General features: G+C 46.1%; 1 protein-coding gene across 1 annotated transcript in view; it reads right to left on the bottom strand.

Moving 5' to 3' along the window:
• The window catches only part of LOC148775809 (ATP-binding cassette sub-family C member 4-like), a 139,788-nt gene that overhangs the window by 87,790 nt on the left and 28,168 nt on the right, over positions 1-23,830 (bottom strand). The window contains exons 11-15 of the mRNA XM_088842845.1: positions 21,390-21,581; positions 11,570-11,664; positions 11,257-11,343; positions 4,774-4,870; positions 1,311-1,508 (exon numbers count right to left, since the gene is read on the bottom strand). Of these exons, the coding sequence (XP_088698971.1) occupies positions 1,311-1,508; positions 4,774-4,870; positions 11,257-11,343; positions 11,570-11,664; positions 21,390-21,581 (669 nt within the window). The remainder of the gene's footprint in view (positions 1-1,310; positions 1,509-4,773; positions 4,871-11,256; positions 11,344-11,569; positions 11,665-21,389; positions 21,582-23,830) is intronic.

Consider the following 23,830-nt stretch of genomic DNA (forward strand, 5'->3'; position numbering starts at 1 on the left):
TTTTTAAATGAACCCCAAATTTCAAAAGTTCAACAATGTCCTCCACTGCAAAGCTGTGGGAATCAGACACATTGCATACACTGGTAGGGGTGCAGGATGGTCCATCTCCTACGGAGAAGGGTGTGGGAATATCTGGCCAAACCACATATGTGTTTACCCCTGGACCCAGCCATCCCACTCATAGGAATTTCTGAGAAATATTAAACGTCATTCACATGAGGTTATTCACTGGTGGGGAGCTTTGCTTAAAATAGAACATGACTCTCAACACACACACAACCAAATCAATTAATGTATAAATGCAGAAACTTCCTCTAAAATAACACACAAAATGATATGGAGCTAATGTATCCCTCGAGATGACTGTGTTATTCAATGACAGAAGCATAAAACATACTTGGGCCTCAAAACACTAGCCAAATACAGTAAACTGAGTTCACAGAGAGAGTTAAAGAGGAGTTTGGATAGCGTGTTGCAAGCATATGATCTGAATCTATTTGGTTCCTAAATTTCAGAGTGATTCCTGAGTTTAGAAAGTGAACAGCCAATCCGAATACTTATCAGAATCATTCCAGGCTCCTGGGTTTGGATATCAAGGAAAATCTGTGTATATTTTTAAGGGAGATCTAGTGCATTTCAGCATTTCTGTCTGGAGGACTTAGAATGCATCATAGAGTCACAGAAGCCTAGTGTGTCCTCGGCTCTTTCCTGGCCACTGGGATTCAAGGTTGATAAGATGTGGTTCTCTATCTTGAAGGGTAAGAAAGCAGGACAGGAACTAACACCGAAGTGTCTACCATGTGTCCGGTCCTTTGCACACGTTACCTCTGGCCTATCACAAACCATCTGACACTGAGGCAAGATAATACCATCAGTCACCTGCAGTGGTAGAACATTCCAGCATAGAGGAGAAGTAGATGATTTAACATGACTCAGCAGGACTCTGTCTAAGGGGGTCTTCACATTATGCCTCAGGATGCGTAAGGGAAGCTGGGGGCCACCAGCATGAGTAGGATGTAAATATGGTAAACTGTCTTCAATCAGTGTGAGCCACATTCACTCAGAAATTCATAGCATGCACCCACTTATGGAGATCTCCATAAGATTCTCCATCCTACACCAAAGGGGAACCCCAAGCAGGCTTGCTCCCCTCGTGCTCTTCTAACTCTACCAATTCCATGGAACAAGACTTTGGGAACCTTAGGGTCTACTTTGGGACAAATGAAGATGTCATGAGCAGAGCAGACTGAAGGTCCATGAGACCACCAGGAGCAAACAGACCCGGGCACACTGCAGGATGAGAAACTCACATCTTGAACTTCTGGAGCCGCATCTTTCAACGAGGGTCTGGGAGATTGGAGAGACTGAACCAAAGACTCAGAGATCACAGAGGGAGTTCCTGGAACTGGAGATGGTTCAGACTGCTCATTCCCCTTCTCAAAAAGGGAAAAAATATCTACCCCAGATTTCAGGAACTCAGAGTAAGTTCCTCTTTCCAGCATTATCCCCTAAAATAAAAAATTTGAGAGAAATTAATTCATATTTTATAATATTAAACCAACCTAAATACTAATCAAGAAAATTTATCTGATTTTAATTATGATTTTTGAAAAAAAAAAAGATCCCTGGGTCTAGAATTCTTGTTGAGAAATCTAGTTCAGTCAACTCAGTACAGAACTGAGCATTGCATTATCTGCCAAACCCTGTCCCTCTAATAGGTGCTGGGGGATGTGAAAGAAACGTGTGCTCATGTGTTAAAAATGGAGGCCATTGACATGACTACCCTGGGCATGTAGGGAAGCAAGAAGCACAGGGGTTGGTGGGAGGATCAGCACCAGTCTTTTTAGACAACATGGGAATTCAGAGAAGCCTCGTGTGACAATTCCAGGAAAGAAATTTAAACTTAACCCAGAGGTGGGGGCCAGCACATCTGCATATGGTAAGAGTCACTCATTAAATCTTCACTGACCACTGTCACTGTCATACTATCATGTGCCTGGCTGGGATAATAGGAACCAGCCCCGGACAGAAAACCCATGAGAGGCATCTCCATGGTCTACAACTGTCCCCACACACAGCAACTTCTCAACTGAAAATTCAATATTCCACCTTTTAAAGTAATTAAACAAGGAAGCCATGGGGCTGGAGTGGCTCTAAAGCCTTGGCAGTCTGTGTCCACAAAGCAAAGCCTAAGCCAGAATCAGTGCACTCAGATCCGAGAAAAAACTTAGGAACGACCAACCACAAGCAGCCAACTAGGCTTCCGCAAACCAGGCAACTGCTTCAAATATAGCCAATCAAATCATTTTCTTTGAACAAGTGAAATATCCTTGCACAGTTTCTCTCCCTTACAAGTTCATATAAAATAATGTCTGCAGATGTTTTACTATTTTCTGACCCCATGGAACCAGACTCAGCTGATTCCCTCAGTAGCAAATAAAACATTAGGGGAAAAAAATCTCAGGATATAAAATATCAATTGAGAGCAGCTCTGGTTAAGGCAGCTCAGGTGGAGAAAGCTGGCTCAGGACCCTTGCTGGGACCTCTCTCACCCTCTCCCCTGAGGGAGTCCACTGGGAAAAATGCAGGGAAGCCTTTGGGTACCGTCTGATACAGCAGAACTAAAAAATCACGCAAGATATGTTGTCTTGTTCCACTTGGGAGGCAAAATTCATACACCTCTTTAAGGAAATCACCACTCACCACTTCAAATCTGTAATATGCACAATGAAATGACTGGAAGTACAAAGACAGCAATTTCACTCAACAGTCAGTCAAGCACTGACAATTCCGGGGAGTGAAGGAACAGCCATCCCCCATCTGCTGTGAAGAGAGGGACCTGACAGTAAGGATGGACCCCAACTAATCCAGGGGTGCTCACCAGTGGATAAACAGTTGATTTGTTAGTACTAAAATTGGGGGGTCAAAGGAAGCAATAAGGGGAACCCAAAACATCTAGAGATGGGCAAAATAGGTTACACTCCTGCCCACTGATCCTGGCTCATAACACTGTCAACATTGGGGTTTACACACTAGAATTGCCCTCTCTGCACATGAAATCAACTGCTCTCAAGCTTGAGAAACCTTAGCCTCCCCCCACTCCTGGAGGAGTGGAGAAGGGCTGACACATGCAACTGCTTCTAGAGAGGCAGGGGTTCTGTATCTTAATAATCTTTCTTACAGCAGAGATTCATTTCAGAAGTCGGGGATCTGACCAAGGACCTGTGGAGCAGTCAGAGGCTAACAACAAAGGTGCTGAGACCCAGAGGTAAACAAGCCAAGGAGTGAAGCATCAAACGACCACCAAGTCTGAACACGTCTCATTACTCTCCACCCCACCCGCAACCATGCTAGGAGCTGTGGGTTGGATGGTGACCCCTCCTCAAAAAGATAAGGTCAAACATGACACCTGGGAACGTGACCTTATATGGATACAGGGTCTTTGCAGATGTAATCAAGTTACGATGAGGTCACACTGGAGCAGGGTGACCTAAAGTCAGCAAGACTGATGTCATTATGAGAAGAGAAGAGATCCAGACTGACACAGGGACATCAGCCACGTGACATCAGAAACAGAGACCACGGAACACCAAGGAAGGCCGGTGAACACCAGAGGCTGGAGGGAAGGATTCTCCCCTGGAGCCTTCAGGGAGAGCACAGCCATGCCAGCACCTGGATTTGGGACTTGTAGCCTCCACAACAGGGAGACCATAAACTCCTGCTGTCACCCAGTTTGCGGTACTGCGATATGGCAGCTCTAGAAACTGAATCTCTAGCCTGAGCCCACACTTCTGTCTTCTCAGCTTTACTAAGCCTTGTAACTGCTTCTGCTGTCACCCCCCCAGTGACCATCAGCGAAATCTCTTAACTCCCACATCAGACCACATCCCTCCTCTGCTCTGGACCGTCCAAGGCTTCCATCCCACTTCTGGGTCCATCCCACTGCTCAGTGCTCAGGGACCAGCTCCCTCCACATCCCCCTGATCACTCTCCTCAGACGCGCTGGTCTTCCTGCCATTCCTCCAACCTGCCAGGTCCCTCCTTCCTTAGGGGGTCCTCCTTCCTGAGGACCCCCTGCCTCAGATCCCCTCCCCCAGGTGACTGTGTGGCCTCCACCTTTATGTCACTCAGACTCTGTGAGGCACCAGCTCCTCAGAGAGGCCAGGATGTCACCTTCTTTGTCACATCCTCCCCATAAGAACAGGAGCCCCGTGAGGGCAGGGCCTTGTCCTGCTGCACAGGCTCCCACACGTATCAGGCACATAGAGACCTGGGCGGGGAGACCAGCAACTGGGGACACCAGCAGAGAGGGCGTCTCTGCCCCGGGTGCTCGGCTACCCAGCCTCGCTTCTGGAGTTAATGGAAGATGCTCTTCAGGCAAACTATGTATGACGATCACCTGGATACCAACAGATCTTAGAATCTCTAATTTCTAAGTGATACACTTTGACTTAAGTCATGGAAGAAAAAGTTCTAAATAGAACTGCAACATTACCCTTAACAAATTTCATTAGAATACTGATTATTCAGTAACCCTGTGGTTGCACTTTTATACACTTTAGGGTTTATGTGGCTTAGAGTGAAATAGTGACATTTCAACAGGGCTTTAGGTTCATCCTCCAAGGCCTGAACACCCGGTCTGAGAAGAAGGGGGCAAAAAACTGAGGGAGAAGAGGGCGTTTACCATAAACCCAGGAGAGTGACCTGCAGGGAGGTCTGCCCTTCAACACACCTGAGTGCTCGCAATTCCACGGACTTCTAGAAATTACTTACATCTTTCAATATCAGAATCTGACTCTCATCTTTTAGGTACTGCAACTGATGAGTGACTAAGATTGTGATCTTCTCCTTCAACACCTGACAGATACACCTACAAATGTAAAAGGCACAGATGCAAAAGCACATTAATGGAATGCCTCAAACTGAAAATTTATATTTTGAAAACAGTGAGACAAAGACCACACAGCAGTCAAAGATCTTTAGTTTAAATACCAAATCAATAATAAAAATTAAATAAGCATAAATCAATTAATCCAACGAGGTTCTTAAATTTATCAGCAGCAAATTTGAACCTAGTGCTATAAAAAATTCTTAAAACCAGTCTAGTGAAGGAGGCACTAACAGCTAAGTTTTTTCCTCTAAAACTCAGTTTAACAAGTATTTACATGTTTCATAAAGGAAAACAACTGAGTAATACTGAGATTTCAAAACTTGACTAAACTAAAACACTATTTTATTGCTACTCAGGATTGGGAGTAGAGGGATCCATTTCATTTAAAAATTCTTAGCTTTCTAGGTGATTATTTATAACTAATGATGCAAATATTCACAACAAAAAATTAATAGATTCTAATGAATGCCAGCATGGCCTCTATCAGTCACTACAACATTCCCAGTTCCATCCAGGAAGCAAGTCTTCTCACATTTGGTGTGAACACCTTCCAAATATGAAAGTAAAAGAACAGAATCTAAATGGCCCAAATCACAGTGGAAATCACCCAGTGGCTCAGAGCATCCACCAGTTCTCTTAGTCAAGATACCCCTACTGCTGCTGCTGTTAAGTCGCTTCAGTTGTGTCCAATTCTGTGCGACCCCATAGACAGCAGCCCACCAGGCTCTCCAGTCCCAGGGATTCTCCAGGCAAGAACACTGGATTGAGTTGCCATTTCCTTCTCCAGGGGATCTTCCCGACCCAGGAGTCGAACCTGGGTCTCCTGCATTGCAGACAGATTCTTTCCCAACTGAGCTACAACGGGTGGCAGGGGAACACATAAATGGCTGTGGGGAAGACAGCGGGCACGGGCACCCCCTGGAGAAGTAGGTGGGAATGGCAGGTCCCGTCTTCCACCTTCCTTCTGTGTCCTGGCACACTGCTCCCTGGCTCTGGGACAGAAGTATAGGGCGCATGGCTGAAAAAGGACACATGGCAAAGGCGCACCCATAAAGATGGCGCCGGACAGATGTCAGGAGGGCGCGGCCCCAGATAATCACAAAAAATTGTGATTGGCCCCTGAACACTTCCCCTTGCGTGAACAGCGCATGATCACCCTAGACCTCTATTGTGACGTCAGCGCGTGACGACCTGACCTTTAATATGATTGGAGCCACTGCAGGAAGTCCGTTGCAAAACCCCCACGCTTGCCTTTATATAGGAGAGCTTGTAACAATAAAGGGGAACTGCCTTGACAGAACCCCCGCTGCGTCTGAGTGTCCTTCTCTGGGCGAGGAAGGCCGCGGGGCGGGCGGCCAGCTCACCCTTCCCCTGGGGTTTCTTCCCCGCCGCTCCGGCGCCGGCGCGGGGAGGCAAAACGAGCTCCGCATGCGAGGCCGAGGAGGATTCCCCGACGCCTTGCTCTCCCCTGCGGCGCCACCGGGGGAGAAACAAGGGGACCCTACCCAGAAGGACCAATATGTACAGACAGAAGGGGGTATGAAAGGATCCCCACAAAGCCAGCACAGCTGGATACCGAGTGGGTGTGGGGACGAACTGGAATGGCTGATAGGGGCAGATGGCAAGGAAGCCTGTTTGTTTGAGGACCTGGAGCTGCTTTGTGAATGTGGTGGTGGCGGAGTGGTGGTAGGGGGAGGTGTCCGTGAAGGGCTGGAGCATGTGGGTGAGCTGTGTAGACAGCAGCGTGGGAATCTGATCAGGACAGACCCCAAGACCTGATGACACAGGAGACAGGGGTCTAGTGATGGGCTGAACCAGGATGGGATCCATGGCTGGACACAGGTGAGGCTGCGTCAGTTCACGTCAGCCTCACCTTCTGTAGCTGATAGAATCCACTATGTTCACAGCATATTGTTCCATCTGATTCTCTAACTTGAGAACACGCTCCAGTTGGTGCTGACTGGTTTCCTAAATTGCTTTCATGCTCTCTGCTTTTAAGTTTCCCTAGAGAATGTGGTTCTGATTACAAACAACAGTCTTAAGCTTGCTTCTATCAAGTATATATCCAAAGCAGTATACTCAAAATATTTGAGAGGATTTTATAAATATCTCCAGTGTTTGAAAAAGAACTCAGGAGAACTTCTTCTATCAGCACACTGTACTTGGCACCAAAATGCCTTGCTCTCCTTTCCCTGTGACATGGATGCAATCACCAGCAGAATCTGTTCCTGCCTTGATGGAGAACTTGTGCAGATGCACACAAGATGTGGTAACACACATTTGTGAGCTCAGGGTGGGGCGCTGGGAACAAGGAGGCTGAGATACTCATGATGCCAGGAGGGTGGGGGTGGGGAATCCCTGTCACAGCACTAGCTCCTGTCACTGAATTCTTGACAAGACACAGGCACGTCTCTAACGGAAAATTCATCAGACCATGAATGGGAGAGGCTGGGAAAGGGGAGTCAGATTGGAGAGCTGGAGACCATGCCACGTGTCATCTGCCCTGTTCTCTCTTGTTCTCAAGGATTCTGTGCTACTATTCAGGTATGTATGTGTGTTTGTACTAGAAAATCCCATGGATGGAGGAGCCTGGTAGGCTGCAGTCCGTGGGGTCGCTAAGGGTCGGACACGACTGAGCGACTTCACTTTCACTTTTCACTTTCCACTTTCACACATTGGAGAAGGAAATGGCAACCTACTCCAGTGTTCTTGCCTGGAGAATCCCAGGGACGGGGGAGCCTGGTGGGCCTCCGTCCGTGGGGTCACACAGAGTCAGACACGACTGAAGTGACTTAGCAGCAGCAGCAGCAGCAACATGAAATTTACCATTTCTGCCGTTTTAAACATACAACTCAGTGGCATTAAGTACATTCACACTGATGTGCGACCATCACCACCAACCATCTCCACAACTCTTTTATCACCCCAACACTAAGCATGTTTTATACCTGGGCAGGTTCCACCAAAGTCTAACAATGCCTGCTTAGTGGACGTGGAATCCTAGCTCCTAGCCAGCTCCTAGTGTCCAGAGCCCAGAGCTCCTCACAGGCCTCCCTCTCACACTTGTTGACTCTGCTGAAGTCTCAACTTTGCTATTCTGGACCTGCTGTAAATCAATCATGTTCCCTCAGATTCACATGTGGTCACCTGAGTCATCAGTACCTTAGAATTTGGTGTCATGGACTTTAAAGAGGTAATCATTACCCTTAATTATACTGGATCTAATCTAATCTGACTGGTGTGCTTAGATGAAGAGACTAAGATACAAGGACAGAGACACAAGCATGTGAATCAATGAAGTCAGAACACACGCCCTCACCATGCCCAAGAATAAACTCAAAATGGCTTAAATACTTAATCACAAGACGTGACACCAGAAAACTCCCAGTAGAGATTATAGGCAAAACATTCTGTGACATAAATTATACCAATGTTTTCTTAGGTCAGTCTCCTAAGGCTGCTGCTGCTAAGTCGCTTCAGTCGTGTCTGACCCTGTGCGACCCCATAGACGGCAGCCCACCAGGCTCCCCCGCCCCTGGGATTCTCCAGGCAAGAACACTGGAGTGGGTTGCCATTTCCTTCTCCAATGCATGAAAGTGAAAAGTGAAAGTGAAGTCGCTCAGTTGTGTCCAACTCTTAGCTACCCCATGGACTGCAGCCTACCAGGCTCCTCCATCCATGGGATTTTCCAGGCAAGAGTACTGGAGTGGGTTGCCATTGCCTTCTCCACCAAGGCAATAGATACATAAGCAAAAATATACAAATGGGGGCTACCCTGGTGGCTCAGTGGCAAAGAATCCACCTGCCAGTGCAGGAGACACAGAATCCCTCCCTGGTTCAGGAAGATCCCACATGTGCAAAGCACCTCAGTCCAAGCACCACAACTACTGAGCCTGTGCTCTGGAGCCCAGTAACCGCAACTACTAAGCCCACGCACCCCAGAGCCCGGGCTCTGCAATGAGAGAAGCCACCGCCATGAGAAGTCCACACACCACAACTAGAGAGTAGACCCTGCTCACTGCAACTAGAGAAAACCCTGACCGTGTGAGGACACAGTGAGGGGGATGTGGTCAGAAGGCAAGAAGAGAGGTCCCAGGAGAAACCAAACCACCCACACCTTGAACCTGCAGCCTCAAGAACTGTGAGAAACTTAATCTCTATTCTTTGATCACTCCCATCTGTGAAAACCTGTTATAGACTGAATGTTTTACTCCTCAAAAGTCATACATTGAGACCTAATCCCCACTGTGTCGGTATTAGGAGGTGGGGCCATCGGGAGGGACCAGGTCATGAGGATGGAGCCTGCATGAAAGTGATTAGTGTCCTTATAAAAGGGACCACATGGCCCCTCACCTCTGCCACCACATGAGGTTGCAGGAATCGGACCCTCACCAGACTGACTCTTGCAGCACCCTGACTCGGACTTTCCCAGTTGCCAAAACCATGAGATAAAAACTTCTGTTATTTCTAAGCCACCCAGCACTGGTGTCCTGTGAGAGCAGCCTGGACAGACACAGTCCTAGAAACTAACACAGGACATGACAGAGAATTCCCAAACGACTTCTCTCTGCTGCACACCCCGCCTCCTCCAGGCAAAGACATGCCTGCTGTTCTCCTTACAGCCCTGCTTCCTCCTCCCTCCACACCTGAGCTTCTCCTCTTCCTTCAGAAGACTGGGTCCTCTTCTCAGCCTCCACACACCTGGCCAGCCTGCAGGCCCCCAGGGCACTGCCCGCCCAGCCCCGGGCACAGGGAGCTTTCCAACTTCAGTGAAAGCCTCCAACTGACACTTCCACTTTACATTCAACACTCACTATCCTGTATTAAAACACTCTAAACCCTGACTCTGCTGAGCTTTCCCCCAGGCATCTGTTTGAACAAGCTCCACGTAGAAACACGTTCCTCAGAAGCAGGAATGAGAGCTGGGCATCCTAGTCTCCCTTATTCTGCCCTTTGTGGGTCCTTCCCCTCTCCTGGCTCACCGTCCTCCTTGTAAACTAAGGGGTTTTGTGCAATAAGGCATTGATCTCAGTGCACAAGCAGGGTGTTTATAAGTGCAGCTGGAAGGCTCGTTGACTTTAACAAAGAAAACAACAGCAAGTGACCTGACCATGGGGGAGATGTGAAGGCTGTTTTAGGAAAAAAACAAGTTCTCAAGGCTATCAAAAAGGCCAGACTAGATTCCATAAGAGGCCTCAGTCGGTGTGTGTTAGGTGTGTGATTCTTTTCTACACAGAAAAGAATCAGAGTTGTTCTACCTTAGTCATTGTATAGCCAACCAGGAGCCACTGACAAGTTCTACATTTTAGAAACAGGAATGAGAGTCAAGACTTAAGCCAGATTATAGGTGACACTACATTGTAGGTCTAAGTATTAATTCTAGTAAGCATCCATGAAATAACATGAAATGATTGAAATCATACTCAGATGTGGAATAAATGATTCTCAAATTCTAGACTTTATTAAATCTAGACTTAATAAAGACTTTATTTCCAAAGTTTTAAAATAACAAGCAAAAACCAACAGGGTCTTTCCATGGAAGCCCTATGTCAGTACCGAAAACTTGGCTTCTAACGTGCCTTAAGCAAATGATGGAGGAAAAAAATGGCAGCCAAGTACCAGGTTATAGAGTCTCACTCTCTGATTTAAAAACCCTACATCATCTTTCTTATTCTCGGGATCTGGATCCACCCAGAGTGTCTGGTAATCAACTACAAGTAGCAGGAAGGAAACTGCCACGTATTTGTCACTCCCTAAAGCATTGATGCTTTTGAACTGTGGTGCTGGAGAAGACTCTTGAGAGTCCCTTGGACTGCAAGGAGATCCAACCAGTCCATTCTAAAGGAGATCAATCCTGGGTGTTCATTGGAAGGGCTGATGCTAAAGCTGAAACTGCAATACTTTGGCCACCTCATGCGACGAGTTGACTCACTGGGAAAAGACTCTGATGCTGGGAAAGGTTGGGGGCGGGAGGAGAAGGGGACGACCGAGAGTGAGATGGCTGGATGGCATCACCGACTCGATGGACATGAGTTTGAGTGAACTCCAGGAGTTGGTGATGGACAGGGAGGCCTGGCATGCTGTGATTCATGGGGTCGCAGAGAGTCGGACACGACTGAGCGACTGAACTGAACTGAACTGAAATCATGGACCCCACTGTCCCCCACACACTGGAAGCACCTGCTGTATTTTTCTGTCCTGACCTCATCATGAGGCAAGATTTCTCTATGATGGATCTTCTGTGGAAGGAAGGGAGGGACACCAGAGCAGAGGGACCTGAGTCTCCTGGAGCACAAAGGCCTTCCTGAGCTCTCTTCCCTCATCCCTTGGAAAGAAGAAACAATAGAAAACAGTAGCAAACTCACTGTTCGAACAAGTGCCTGCTGACTCCTGCATCCACTGCGCTGAACGGATCGTCCAGGAGGTAGATGTCTGCATCCTGATACACAGCTCTAGAAAATGTAGAGAGACGTCAGGAGAGGACACTACACACTCCCTAGGTCTCATCTCTGAATCATGATGCTGTCCAACAACTTCATGTTCCTCCTACAAGCCCAGGGAAAGGACCAAGTCCCTGCTTCACACAGGCCCACCCGGTGGTGAGCAGGGTCTGTGTGCTCACGTCCACTGGAAGCCACGGAGGAGGAGGGGCAGGGTGGCAACTGAAACCCCATTTACCTGGCGAGGCTGACCCGGGCTTTCTGCCCTTCACTCAGCGGGGTTCCTCTGTCTCCTATCTCAGTTAGATCTTCTTCCTCCAAAAGCCATAAATCCTACACAGATAGAAAAGGGGAAAAGAAAAAGATATAAATTGTGTTCTACTACCATCTTACACTTTTAGCATTAGCTCCTCATACAAGTATTTGCTTAATGTGCATACATGCTCAGCTGCTCAGTCATATTCAACTCTTTGTAACCCCATGGACTAGGGCTTGTCAGGCTCCTCTTGTCCATGGGATTCTCCAGGCAACAACACTGGAGTGGTTGCTATTTCCTCCTCCAGGAGATCTTCCTGACCCAGGGATCAAATCAGTGTTTCCTGTGTCTCCTGCACTGGCAGGCGGAGTCTTTCCCACCAAGCTACCTGGGAAGCTAGAGCAGTGGGTATACGTCAGGGTAACTAAACTGTAGGCTTGAACATTATATATATAAAAAAAAGATACCTCTCGGTGTCTTTTGTTTTCATTCTGTAGTTTTGCACAGCATCTATGCGTTTGACCGTTTTAACAGATATTTACTCAGGACTGTGTCCATTCTAAAGGAGATCAATCCTGGGTGTTCATTGGAAGGACTGATGCTAAAGCTGAAACTGCAATACTTTGGCCACCTCATGCGACGAGTTGACTCACTGGAAAAGACTCTGATGCTGGGAAAGGTTGGGGGCGGGAGGAGAAGGGGACGACGGAGAGTGAGATGGCTGGATGGTATCACCGACTCTGTGGACATGAGTTTGAGTGAACTCCGGGAGTTGGTGATGGACAGGGAGGCCTGGCATGCTGTGGTTCATGGGGTCGCGGAGAGTCGGACACGACTGAGCGACTGAACTGAACTGAACTGAACTCAGGACCTACTGTATGACAGGCATTTCTCTGGGCACAATGAGGTCAGTTGTGAAGAAACAAAGCTCCTAGAGTTTCTTTCCATGATGGAAGACAAATGATATGGAAAATTAACCTGAGCACAAGGACTGAGGACAGGAAGGAAAAGCAAGCCGGCTCGGGGGGATGGAGAGTGAAGGAGGGAAGTGAGTCCACACTAGGGGGAGGGCTCTGCTCAGAGGAGGGTGAGCAGATCTGGGAGGGGAGCTCAGGCAGACCTGGAGATGCTGCGCCTCACAGAGGGAGGGGCGGGTGCAGGGGCCCCGGGGAGACGCCCAAGGGGTTCAGGACAAGGAGGCCGGAGGGCGGAGTGAGAATGAGGGGAGAGAGGGCGGAAATAGAGCAGGAGGAGCCTGGGGGCACTCCAGTAAGAGGGGAGAGGAGGACTTACACGGCCGTGGGTGTTTAAGGAATCACTCCTGTGCTTTGCGGAAAACAGGCAGTAAGCCGGGAAGGGTGAGGGTGGATACAAGTGAGGAGGCTCCCAGAATAATCGAGGTGAGAGATGACGGTGGTCAGGACCAGAGTGAGAGCAGTGGGAATGGAGAGACGGGCTACACTCCAGGCACGTGTTGAAGGTGGAGTCAGAATGGCCTGCTGACAGGATGGGTGCAGGCTGTAAGAGAGGAGACAGTGGTGTTCGGGGTGAGGAGGAGGAAGGGCAGGGTCTCCATTTACTGAGTTGGGGAAGACGGTGGAGGCAGGTTTAGCGAACTTTGCTCAGGCGCAACCTGAGATGACCTCCCAGTGGTATCATGTTACAGTTGGACATGCAGGTGTGAAGGGCTGTGCTAGAGACACAGGTGTGAGAGCTGGTGGCCCAGGAGGTGAAGGCACAGGACTTGTTTTTATCAAGGAATGAGTGTCTCTTAAAAAGACATTTTGCTGATCTCTGCCTCAGCTTCCCACTTTCAGAGAAGGGATAACACCTGACCCAAGTCTTCACAGTGATACTTAAAGTGAGTGACAGATAAGGTCTGTACAAGAAATGGGAGCAGAAAGAGCAAGCTGGGCAGGAAAATCAAAAGGAAAGAAGTGGTGTGTTCAAAGGACACCCAGCAGACCGCTGGATTAAACAGATGCTTGTTTGTGAAAGCAGGAAAATCTCAAAACTAAGAAGGAAATAAAGTTGTAACTGGAGGATCTGGGAATCAATCAAAAGTTATATTTGAATGTCATTTAAGAAGTTACTAGACAAATCAGCCTATTTTCCCCAGAGTACCATGGGGAAAAAAAAGAATAGATGACAAGAGCATTCCCAAAGTGACAAGACAGAAATCAGGCTTAAGTGGCTGTTTACTCGTTTGTGTCTGACTCTTTGTGATCCCATGGAGTGGAGCACTTCAGGCTTCCTTGTCCTTTACCATTTCCTGGAGCTTGTTCAAACTCACGTCCTCTGAGTCAGGATGTCATCTAACCATCTCGTCCTTTGTCATCCCCTCCTCCTCCTGCATTCAATCTTTCCCAGCATCAGGGTCTTTTCTAATGAGTCACTTCTTCCCATCAGGTGGTCAAAGTATTGGAGCTTCAGCATCACTCCTTCCAATTAATATTCAGGGTTGATTTCCTTTACGATTGACTGGTTTGATCTCCTTGCAGTCCAAGGGACTCTCAAGAGTCTTCCCCAACACCACAGTTCAAAAGCATCTGTTCTTCTGCACTCAGCTTTCTTTATGGTCCAACTCTCACATCCATACATGACTACTAGAAAAACCATAGCTTTGACTATAGGGACCTTTGTTAGTAAAGTAATGGCTCTGCCTTTTAATATGCTGTCTAGGTTTGTCATAGTTTTTCTCCCAAGGAGCAAACATTTTTAATTTCATGACTGCAGTGACCATCTGCAGTGATGTTGAGCCAAAAAAAATAAAGTCTATCACTCTTTCCATTGTTTCCCCATCTATTGCCATGAACAGTGGAACCTGATGCCATGATCTTAGTTTTTTGAATGTTGAGTTTTAAGCCAACTTTATTACTCTCCTCTTTCACCTTCATCAAGAGGCTCTTTAGTTCCCCTTCGCTTTCTGTTATAAGGGTGGTGTCATCTGAATATCTGAGGTTACTGATATTTCTCCCAGCAATCTTTATCCCAGCTTGTGCTTCATCCAGTCTGGCATTTCACATGGTATATTCTGCATGTAAGTTAAATAAGCAGGGTGACAATATATAACTTTGACGTAGTCCTTTCCCAATTCGGAATCAGTCCGTTGTTCCATGTCCATTTCTAACTGTCGCTCCTTGACCTCCATGCAGGTTTTGTAGGTGGCCGGTAAGGGGGTCTGGTATGCCCATCTCTTCTAGGAATTTCCCACCCTTTGTTGTGATCCACACAGTGAAAGGCTTTATCATATGAATGAAGCAGAAGTAGATGCTTTTCTGGAATTCCCTTGCTTTTCTATGATCCAACTGATGTTGGGAATTTGATCTCTGGTTCGTCTGCCTTAGACTTAAGTTACACGGTATTACATTAGAAGTCTTAGGTTGCCTATGATTATCGATTGGCACATTCTGTCATAGACAGAGTTTGGAGTTTTTATCACTAAACCCCCCAGGGATCAACCTAGGATGCACAGCAGTACCTTTCTGCAGATTAAGCCCTCACTTCTCTGTCTCTACTGCAGCAAGTGTGGGGAGAAAGCAAGTAGCACCCTGGTGCCACCATGACAAACAAGTCCTTTGACCTCCCTAAGTCTCATTTTCCTCCTCTATAGAGTGTGCTGCAGACACCAGAGTCACTGAACTCAAGGATGCTGTGAGAATCTAAAGAAGTGCGTGAACACCTCCACAAATGAAAAAACGACATGAGTTGATTATAACTTGCTGTTGGTGACTCATCCCTATTTTCTCACCAAGCCAACAGTAGGACCCTGTTTACAGTGTGAATCATAATATACGAAGCATATGACCACCAGGGAAGATAGAGACTCCATCATAACCCTCCATGACAACCACAAAAACACAGACACACACAGGTTCTCCACTCACTCAAATCTTAATGCAGGTGCATCTGATGAAAGGCAGCAAAAGCTCTGTTGTGATAATTCATAATTAGCACACATTCTTTCTTTCTTGAGCTCAGAAATTAATACCATCTCTTGCTGTGTGTTTTCACTGAAAAAAATGAGCTTTGTGTTCTCAGCCTCATGCACACACACAGAATTACTTGGCCTCTCACTGTTCACAGTCCTTGCACACTGTTCTGCTTAGTTTTTCTGCTTTGATTTCAGGTTGTTCAAATGGTTTTCTTCTTTAAAAAGCACCACATTGTAATACAGCAATCTTAACCACATTCTAGAAAAAGCACTCACGGTCTCTCTTTCCAGGACATGAGAAACTATCTCTGAGTCTGTTAGTAACACTTCGAGTGTGTTGTTGACTCTGCAAATTATGTATGAACAAGCCACCAAGGGGAAAAACATTTTGGAGGATTTGAAGTAAAACCAAGTCAAGCTGATTTCTCAGCTACCATGTTCTGATTAAATTAAAGGGGAAAAGCCTGAGTTGAGCACATATTAGAGTTCCTTCCGCTGACAGGAAAGTGTTCTTATTCATATTTGTTACCTCAAAGTTAAGTAAGTAGGTGTTAGTCAGTCATGTCCAATTATGTGATCCCATGGATTATAGCCTACCAGGCTCCTCTGTCCGTGGACTTCTCCAGGCAAGAATACTGGAGTAGGTTGCCATTTTCTTCTCCAGGGGATCCTTCCAACCCAGGGAGTGAACCCAGGTCTTCCTGCATTGCAGACAGATTCTTTACTGTCTGAGCCACCAGGGAAGCCCCCAAATTTAACCAATTCTCACTGAACAGCAGACACACACACTAGAGGCAAACTGGAAATGGTGATGCTGGTTTGATGCCATCCATCCAGAAGCACATCAAGGGCCCTTCAGTGATGGTGGAGACTTACAGTAGAGACACCACGGAGCAGACTCCTGAAATGGTTAACGTGGGCTGGACATGAGGCCCTGGCAGAGGAGGACTGGACTCGAGAGTCAAGCAGCAGGAGACCTCCTTCCTTCCCAGCTTTTCTTCCATGTGGAATCACCCCTCCTCTCACAGCCTGTCCATCTTTCCAGGCCCAAACACACTCTCCCATGAAACAATCCTGCACTCATCTCTCTTCCTGCTGGGTTCTGTTCACGTCTCTCATTTCTCATGAAGCACTCATCTTATTCTGCTCCATCACTTGTACACATGCACATGGCTTCTTATAGCTCCTGGGGGTAAGACCTGTGGACCAAGCCCTGTTCTGGAACCTGATGCTGATTATCTCTAATTCCCACAGCAACCTGCACAGTAAGTATTGGCCCCATTTCACAGATGAGGAAACTGAGACTGAGTGGGGTCACATCACTGGTCTGAGGGCGGTCAGCTTTTAAACAGAAGAGCTGGAATCTGAACCGGCTCATGTCAGTTCAGAGTCTTCTGCTCTTTCACATCATGCTGTCCAGGTGGTGACTGAAGGTATGTTTGAAATGAAAACAACACTTAAGTAACTCAAGACTTGAAGGCCTCTATACTTAGACATGTAAGTGTCAATAAACTTACTACCCTATGGCAAAGAAAGTGATCTATGTGGAGAAATATTAAACTAGAATGTATCAATTTGATACCTTTAAATATGTGTTCACTAGATCAGTCCTGTTCATTGGAAGGACTGATGCTAAGGCTGAAACTGCAATACTTTGGCCACCTCACGCGACGGGTTGACTCACTGGAAAAGAGTCTGATGCTGGGAGGGATTGGGGGTGGGAGGAGACGGGGACGACAGAGAATGAGATGGCCGGATGGCATCACCGCCTCGATGGACATGAGTTTGAGTGAACTCCAGGAGTTGGTGATGGATAGGGAGGCCTGGCGTGCTGTGATTCGTGGGGTCGCAAAGAGTCGGACACGACTGAGCGACTGAACTGAACTGAACTGAACTGAAACATTTTCAAAAGCCTTAAAGATAACATGGAGACAAATGCTGCACACTATATTGCTTGTATTATGGTAACAGAATATTGTTATTGCTGATTTATACAATGTACTGTGTGTAAAGTATCTATAGAAATACCAACTCAAACAGTGGAGGGTAATACTCAGATACCTTCTTTACTACATGTCACATTTTACGGATGCAATTTTACCAGAAACTGACTGAGCTTATAATTAAAAACTAATTTATTTTCAAAACCATTCTAATACTTACAGAGTGCTTGTTATGTCCCTAGCAAGCAGGGGCTTTAAAATCATGACCACATTTCTTCTTCAAAACAACCTCATGAGGTTAATAGTCTTATTATCTCCATTTTACAGATGAAGTAACAGGCTTGTAAGGATCAGTCAGAACCTCACACCTGATCCACAGAGAAAATGGGACTCAATTCCTGAATCTTCTGACTCCTAGACTTTGGAGTTGATGTCATCAGCCTGAATTGATGTTGCCAGTGTGATTACTTCATATCTCCCTATTTTGTTACAGAAAAATTTTCAGCTCAGTGAACTTAAATGATTACTTCAATCAGATCTAGTATAATACATCTATTTGTTTTTAACATATGTTATATAAAAATGTTGCTTTTAGAAAGATGGTAATGACGATCTTACATGCAAGGCAACAAAGGAGATGATGTAAAAAACAGACTTTTGGACTCAGTGGAAGAAGGTGAATATGGGATGATTTGAGAGAATAGCATTGAAACATATACATTAACATACGTAAAACAGATGACCAGTGCAAGTTTGATGCATGAAGTAGGGCACCCAAAGTCAGTACTCTGGGACAACCCAGAGGGATAGGGTGGGTAGGGAGGTGGGTTCAGGATGGGGGGACATATGTATACCCATGACTGATTCATGTTGATGTATGGCAAAAATCATCACAATATTGTAATCATCCTCCAATTAAATAAATTTTTCATAAATAAATAGATGTTGCTTTTTTATCGTTTTTCCTGTAGGATTTGGGGAAGGTGGGAGTAAGGAGAACAATAAGGAGAAATCTTTCTTATATTTATATGGATGGATTGATGGATGGAGAGAAAAAGTTTAGAATAGCAACAATGGCCACCACTTACTGAAACCCTGGTTTGTTTACATTTCACAGGCATTTTCTGTAATTTATAATTATCCCACCCCTCCCCCATTTAATAAGAAAGGAAACTGAGGCAAACACCTGGAGTTAGTCCCCAGGACTGTTTCTCCCCAAAAGCCAAGCCTTTTCTACCAGACATTCCATCTCTGTGTCTACAGCCAGACTAACTCCAGGATGCCACTATTTCCTGTGCCTGCCTTACGTCCATCCACTGATACCTGGAATCCAAAAGGAGATAAGCAGATGCTCTCATAACTTACTAAGTAGTTCCCAGGTGTCATCAAGACCTTGCTAACCTCTTATTAATCAGTCATAGATGAAATTTCAGAGCAGCAACAAAACCCTCTGACCCAATGTCCTCATTTTGCTGCAGAAATGTCAGAGGCACAGGCAGGTAACAGGACCTGTCCAGAGTGACAGCAGGCAAGTGATGAACCCGGGGCCAGAACTGTCTTCTCCGCTACTTCTCCACACTGGGCCTCCCTTCCTGCCAAGGAGGGAATGGGCACAAGGGACCCCAACTCCATGTCCCAACTATGCAGCAGAACATGAGAGCAGTCCATGTTTATAGACGTCAAATCATGTACAGAAGAACTGCTGTGCATCCCAGTCCTGCAGGGCCCCTTCCACCAAAGGCTGTGCTGCACACATGCCCCATGGTGGATGAAGTCCCAGGACACTGCCCATATTAGTGGTCCAGTCACCCCACGAGGCTGCAGCAAAGCACTGGTCCCAAGGATCTGAACTTGAGCTACAAATGTAGAGTGAGGTGTCTCATCTGTCCAGGCCTCAGTCTCGCTAACTATAAAATGAAGACGGGAATATCAAAGACACTCACAAAGAATGAGTAACTCATAAACCTTTTCACATGTGTGCACGCACATGCGTGAAAGGCAGAAAAATGATTTGCATGTGGACTCTGAATTAATGGGGGCTACTGTTCTCACTGTTCTGCATTTGCTTTCCCTTCTTATATGGTATCTGCTGCTAAGTTGCTTCAGTCGTGTCCAACTCTGAGTGACCCCATAGACGGCAGCCCACCAGTCTCCCCCGTCCCTGGGATTCTCCAGGCAAGAACACTGGAGTGGGTTGCCATTTCCTTCTCCATTACAGGAAAGTGAAAAGTGAAAGTGAAGTTGCTCAGTCATGCCCGACTCGTAGCAACCCCATGGACTGCAGCCCACCAGGCTCCTCCATTCATGGGATTTTCCAGGCAAGAATACTGGAGTGGGTTGCCATTGCCTTCTCCGTATATGGTATCTAGACCATTTAATAAAAACCTAGCTCATTCCTGCTAACTTGACATCATTTCTGCAAACGTACAGTCACCCATGAACAAGAACCTGGAAGAAAGAAACGATCCCATTAAACAAGCAATTCTGTTTGTCCACATCATTGTAAAATGCTGCTCACCTGATGCAGGGCTTCCCAGGTAGCGCTAGTGGTAAAGTATCTACCCGCCAATGCAGGAGACAGATCCCTGGGTTGTGAGGATCCCTTGGGGAAGGAAATGGCAACCCACTCCAGTATTCTTGCCTGGAGAATTCTGTGGACGGAGGAGTCTGGCAGGCTATAGTTCATTGGGCCACAGAGCTGGACATGACTGAAGTGATTTAGCATGAACACACACACCTGATACAACCTATGATGTTCACGCCGTTGTTCGAGGAGAATTACTATTTCCTCAAAGCAGGTTTGGAGCCTTCAATACCACACCTTTGAAAATCTGTCCCTGTCTTTTCCTCACAGTACAAAAGAGCAGTCAGATGTCCAGACTGCACTGAAGAGACGCCAGGGGGAGACCTTTAATGATATTATTCACTGATTTTTTACAACCCAAGAGAGTAACACAGTATTTAACATTATTTACTCTTTTCCCCTTCTTTTTGTCAATTGTATTCTATCACTTAAGTTTAGGTCTCATCATGTACTCACTAATCTTATCTAATTCCCAAAACACAGTTAAATCTTTCATCTTACCATTCTCTGTGAAAGTCAGTGCCGTTTCTGAAAACAATCTCCCTCAGTGAAATGATGCCATTTCTTTAAAAAGAAATTTTAAAGCATTCTGGTTTCCTTAAATAATAAATTACAAGTCAAAAGTGAAGTGAAGAGAGAAACTCACAGACTGAAAGGGACCAAGGAGGCATCAGCCAAGTGCAGGGGGCAGACCCTGTGAGGGTCCCGACAGGAGATTTCTCAGGAGATTTCTCGGTGAGATGATCAACAGCATGTAAACACAGCCTAGCAGGTTGGTGATATTCAGGAATGTGAAGTATTTTTCAGATGAAACAGTGATTTTTTTTCCCTGAAGCTTTCCTATCTTTTAGAGAAAAATAATGAAATGTTTACAGATGAACTGATCTGGTGTCTAGGATCTGCTCCACAATACTCTGGGGGTGGGGGTGGGGCTGGCAGCGGGCAGGGATAAAGATGCAGCAAGACAGGCCAGCAGCTCACTCTGGCTGAAGCTGGGGGTGGGCACATGAGGGTTCATTACACCATGCTCTCTGCTTTTGTAAATATTTGTAACTTTCCATTAAAAAAATGTTGAAAGTGAATGAAAACGTCACAGAACAAAACAATCCCCCCTCCAGATAATGTATTCTGTGTTACTAACCTGTAAGAATTAAAACAACAGCATATGTAAATACATATGCTTATTTAGGTAAGCCTGCTGATTTATCCAGAAGACCAACTTAAATATTAAGCAACCTTCAAAAATCTATTTTTTAAAAAGAACTTTTAACAAACCTTGTAGTGTAAACCACTATCATCATTTGAAATTCAAGTATATGCAGCTCAGAAGTCATTACTCACCTTTTTCAAAGCGCAAGCCTTTATTACTTTTTCATATCGTTCCTTTTCATATTTCTTCCCAAATAAGATGTTACTCCTCACAGTTCCTGAGAACACCCAGGGCTGCTGAGACACATACGCGATCCTCCCGTGCACGCTGACCTGCCCCTGGCTCGGGGGCAGCTCCCCCAGCAGAGCGCTTAACAGTGACGACTGCAACAGACGGCAACACACACAGGTGAACGGGGTGCACTCAGGATGAAACACGATCCACAGCACAGCCAAACCCACCCTGGTGCTTGATACATGATAGAACCCTTTCCTTCAACAGGATAAAGTACAGCCCTCACAGTTGAGATCAAAAAAAAAAAAAAAAAGTGAATAAAACACTAATGGTCAATGAAAACGACTGATAAGGAATACATTAATAGAATAAACAATCTACTCTGCCCGAGTATCCCCCCAGGTGAAATTCTACTCAGCAAAGAATAATTGATAATGTTTAACATCCTTCTCTCGGAGAAAGCAATGGCAACCCACTCCAGTACTCTTGCCTGGAAAACCCCATGGGCAGAGGAGCCGGGTAAGCAGTAGTCCATGGGGTTGTGAAGAGTCGGACACGACTGAGCAACTTCAATTTCACTTTTCACTTTCCTGCATTGGAGAAGGAAATAGCAACCCACTCCAGTGTTCTTACCTGGAGAATCCCAGGGACAGTGGAGCCTGGTGGGCTGCTGTCTATGGGGTCGCACAGAGTCAGACACGACTGAAGCGACTTAGCATCAAGAACAGCAGCAGCAACATCCTTCTCTAGCAGAGCCCAGCAGGATGTGTATTTGATATATCTGATGTTTAGTGCAATTGTTCCTGCATCTGGTATCCTTTATTGACAAACACTTGCTCTTAAAAAGCTATGTGTGAAGAATATAGCCAAAGATGATTAACTGAAAAAACTCTCAAGTGAGTTGTGTCTGCAGAGCCAAAGTCCATGATAGAGGAAATCAGCACCCTTTCATGTACCCATCCCACATTAAAAAAAATAATTTTATTTATTTTTAGTTATTTTATCTTTTTCATTTATTTTTTTACAATGTCATGCTGGTTTCTGCCATACCACGATTCTAATTTTATTTATTTTTGTTTGCGCTGTATCTTCATTGCAGTGCACGGGGATTTTCTTGTTGAGGAGCACAGGCTCCAGAGGGCAGGCTTCAGCAGTTGTGGCCGTGGGCTCAGTCGTTGCAGCTCCCAGGCTCCAGAGCAGAGGCCCAACAGCTGTGGTGCACAGGCTTAGTTGCTCCACAACTGGGAAATGGGAACTTCCCAGACCAGGGACCGAACTTGTGTCTCCTGCATTAGCAGGTGGATTCTTTTACACTGAGCCACCAGGGAAGCCCACATCCGACATTAGATTTCTGTATTCTGTTGTTTCAGACCAAGTGCATGTGCACCTTTCCTTGCAATCTTCAACATCACACAGATGTGGCGTGTATGTATCCATACCATCGGAGTGCTCACAACACTGGGCTGAAATAATATGTTTGAGTATCTGTTTTGCCCCACAACCTGATTGCCTCTGCAAGGCAGAGAGCGCTCAATTGGAATTTTGTAACCTCCACTAGCTTTGTTCATAATGATGTGCCCTAAGGACCACTTGACTTCACACTCCAGGATGCCTGGCTCTAGGTGAGTGATCACACCATCATGGTTATCTGGATCATGAAGATCTTTTTTGTACAGTTCTTTTGTGTATTCTTGCCACCTCTTCTTAATATCTTCTGCTTCTGTTAGGTCCATACCATTTCTGTCCTTATTGTGCACATCTTTGCATGAAATGTTCCCTTTCTATCTCTAACTTTCTTGAATAGATCTCTGGTGCTGCTGCTAAGTCGCTTCAGTCGTGTCCGACTCTGTGCGACCTCATAGACGGCAGCCCACCAGTCTCCCCTGTCCCTGGGATTCTCCAGGCAAGAACACTGGAGTGGGGTTCCATTTCCTTCTCCAATGCAGGAAAGTGAAAAGTGAAAGTGAAGTCACTTAGTCTTGTCTGACTCTTTGCGACCCCATGGACTGCAGCCTACCAGGCTCCTCCGCCCATGGAATTTTCCAGGCAAGGGTACGGGAGTGGGGTGCCATCGCCTTCTCCGGAATAGATCTCTAGTCTTTCCCATCTATTATTAACCTCTATTTCTTTGCTTTGATCGCTGAGGAAGGCTTTCTTATCTCTCCTTGCTATTCTTTGGAACTCTGCATTCAAATCGGTATATCTTTCCTTTTTCTCTTTTGGTTTTCACTTCTCTTCTTTTCACAGCTATTTGTAAAGCCTCCTCAGACAGCTATTTTGCCTTTTTGCATTTCTTTTTCTTGGGCATGGTCTTGATCCCTGTCTCCTGTACAATGTCACGAACCTCCGTCCAGAGTTCATCAGGCACTCTATCTATCAGATCTAGTCCCTTAAATCT

The sequence above is a fragment of the Moschus berezovskii genome, chromosome 13, assembly GCF_049115385.1.
Source record: "Moschus berezovskii isolate FMDL1 chromosome 13, NW_MosBer_1.0, whole genome shotgun sequence".
NCBI classification, from domain to species: Eukaryota; Metazoa; Chordata; class Mammalia; order Artiodactyla; family Moschidae; genus Moschus; species Moschus berezovskii.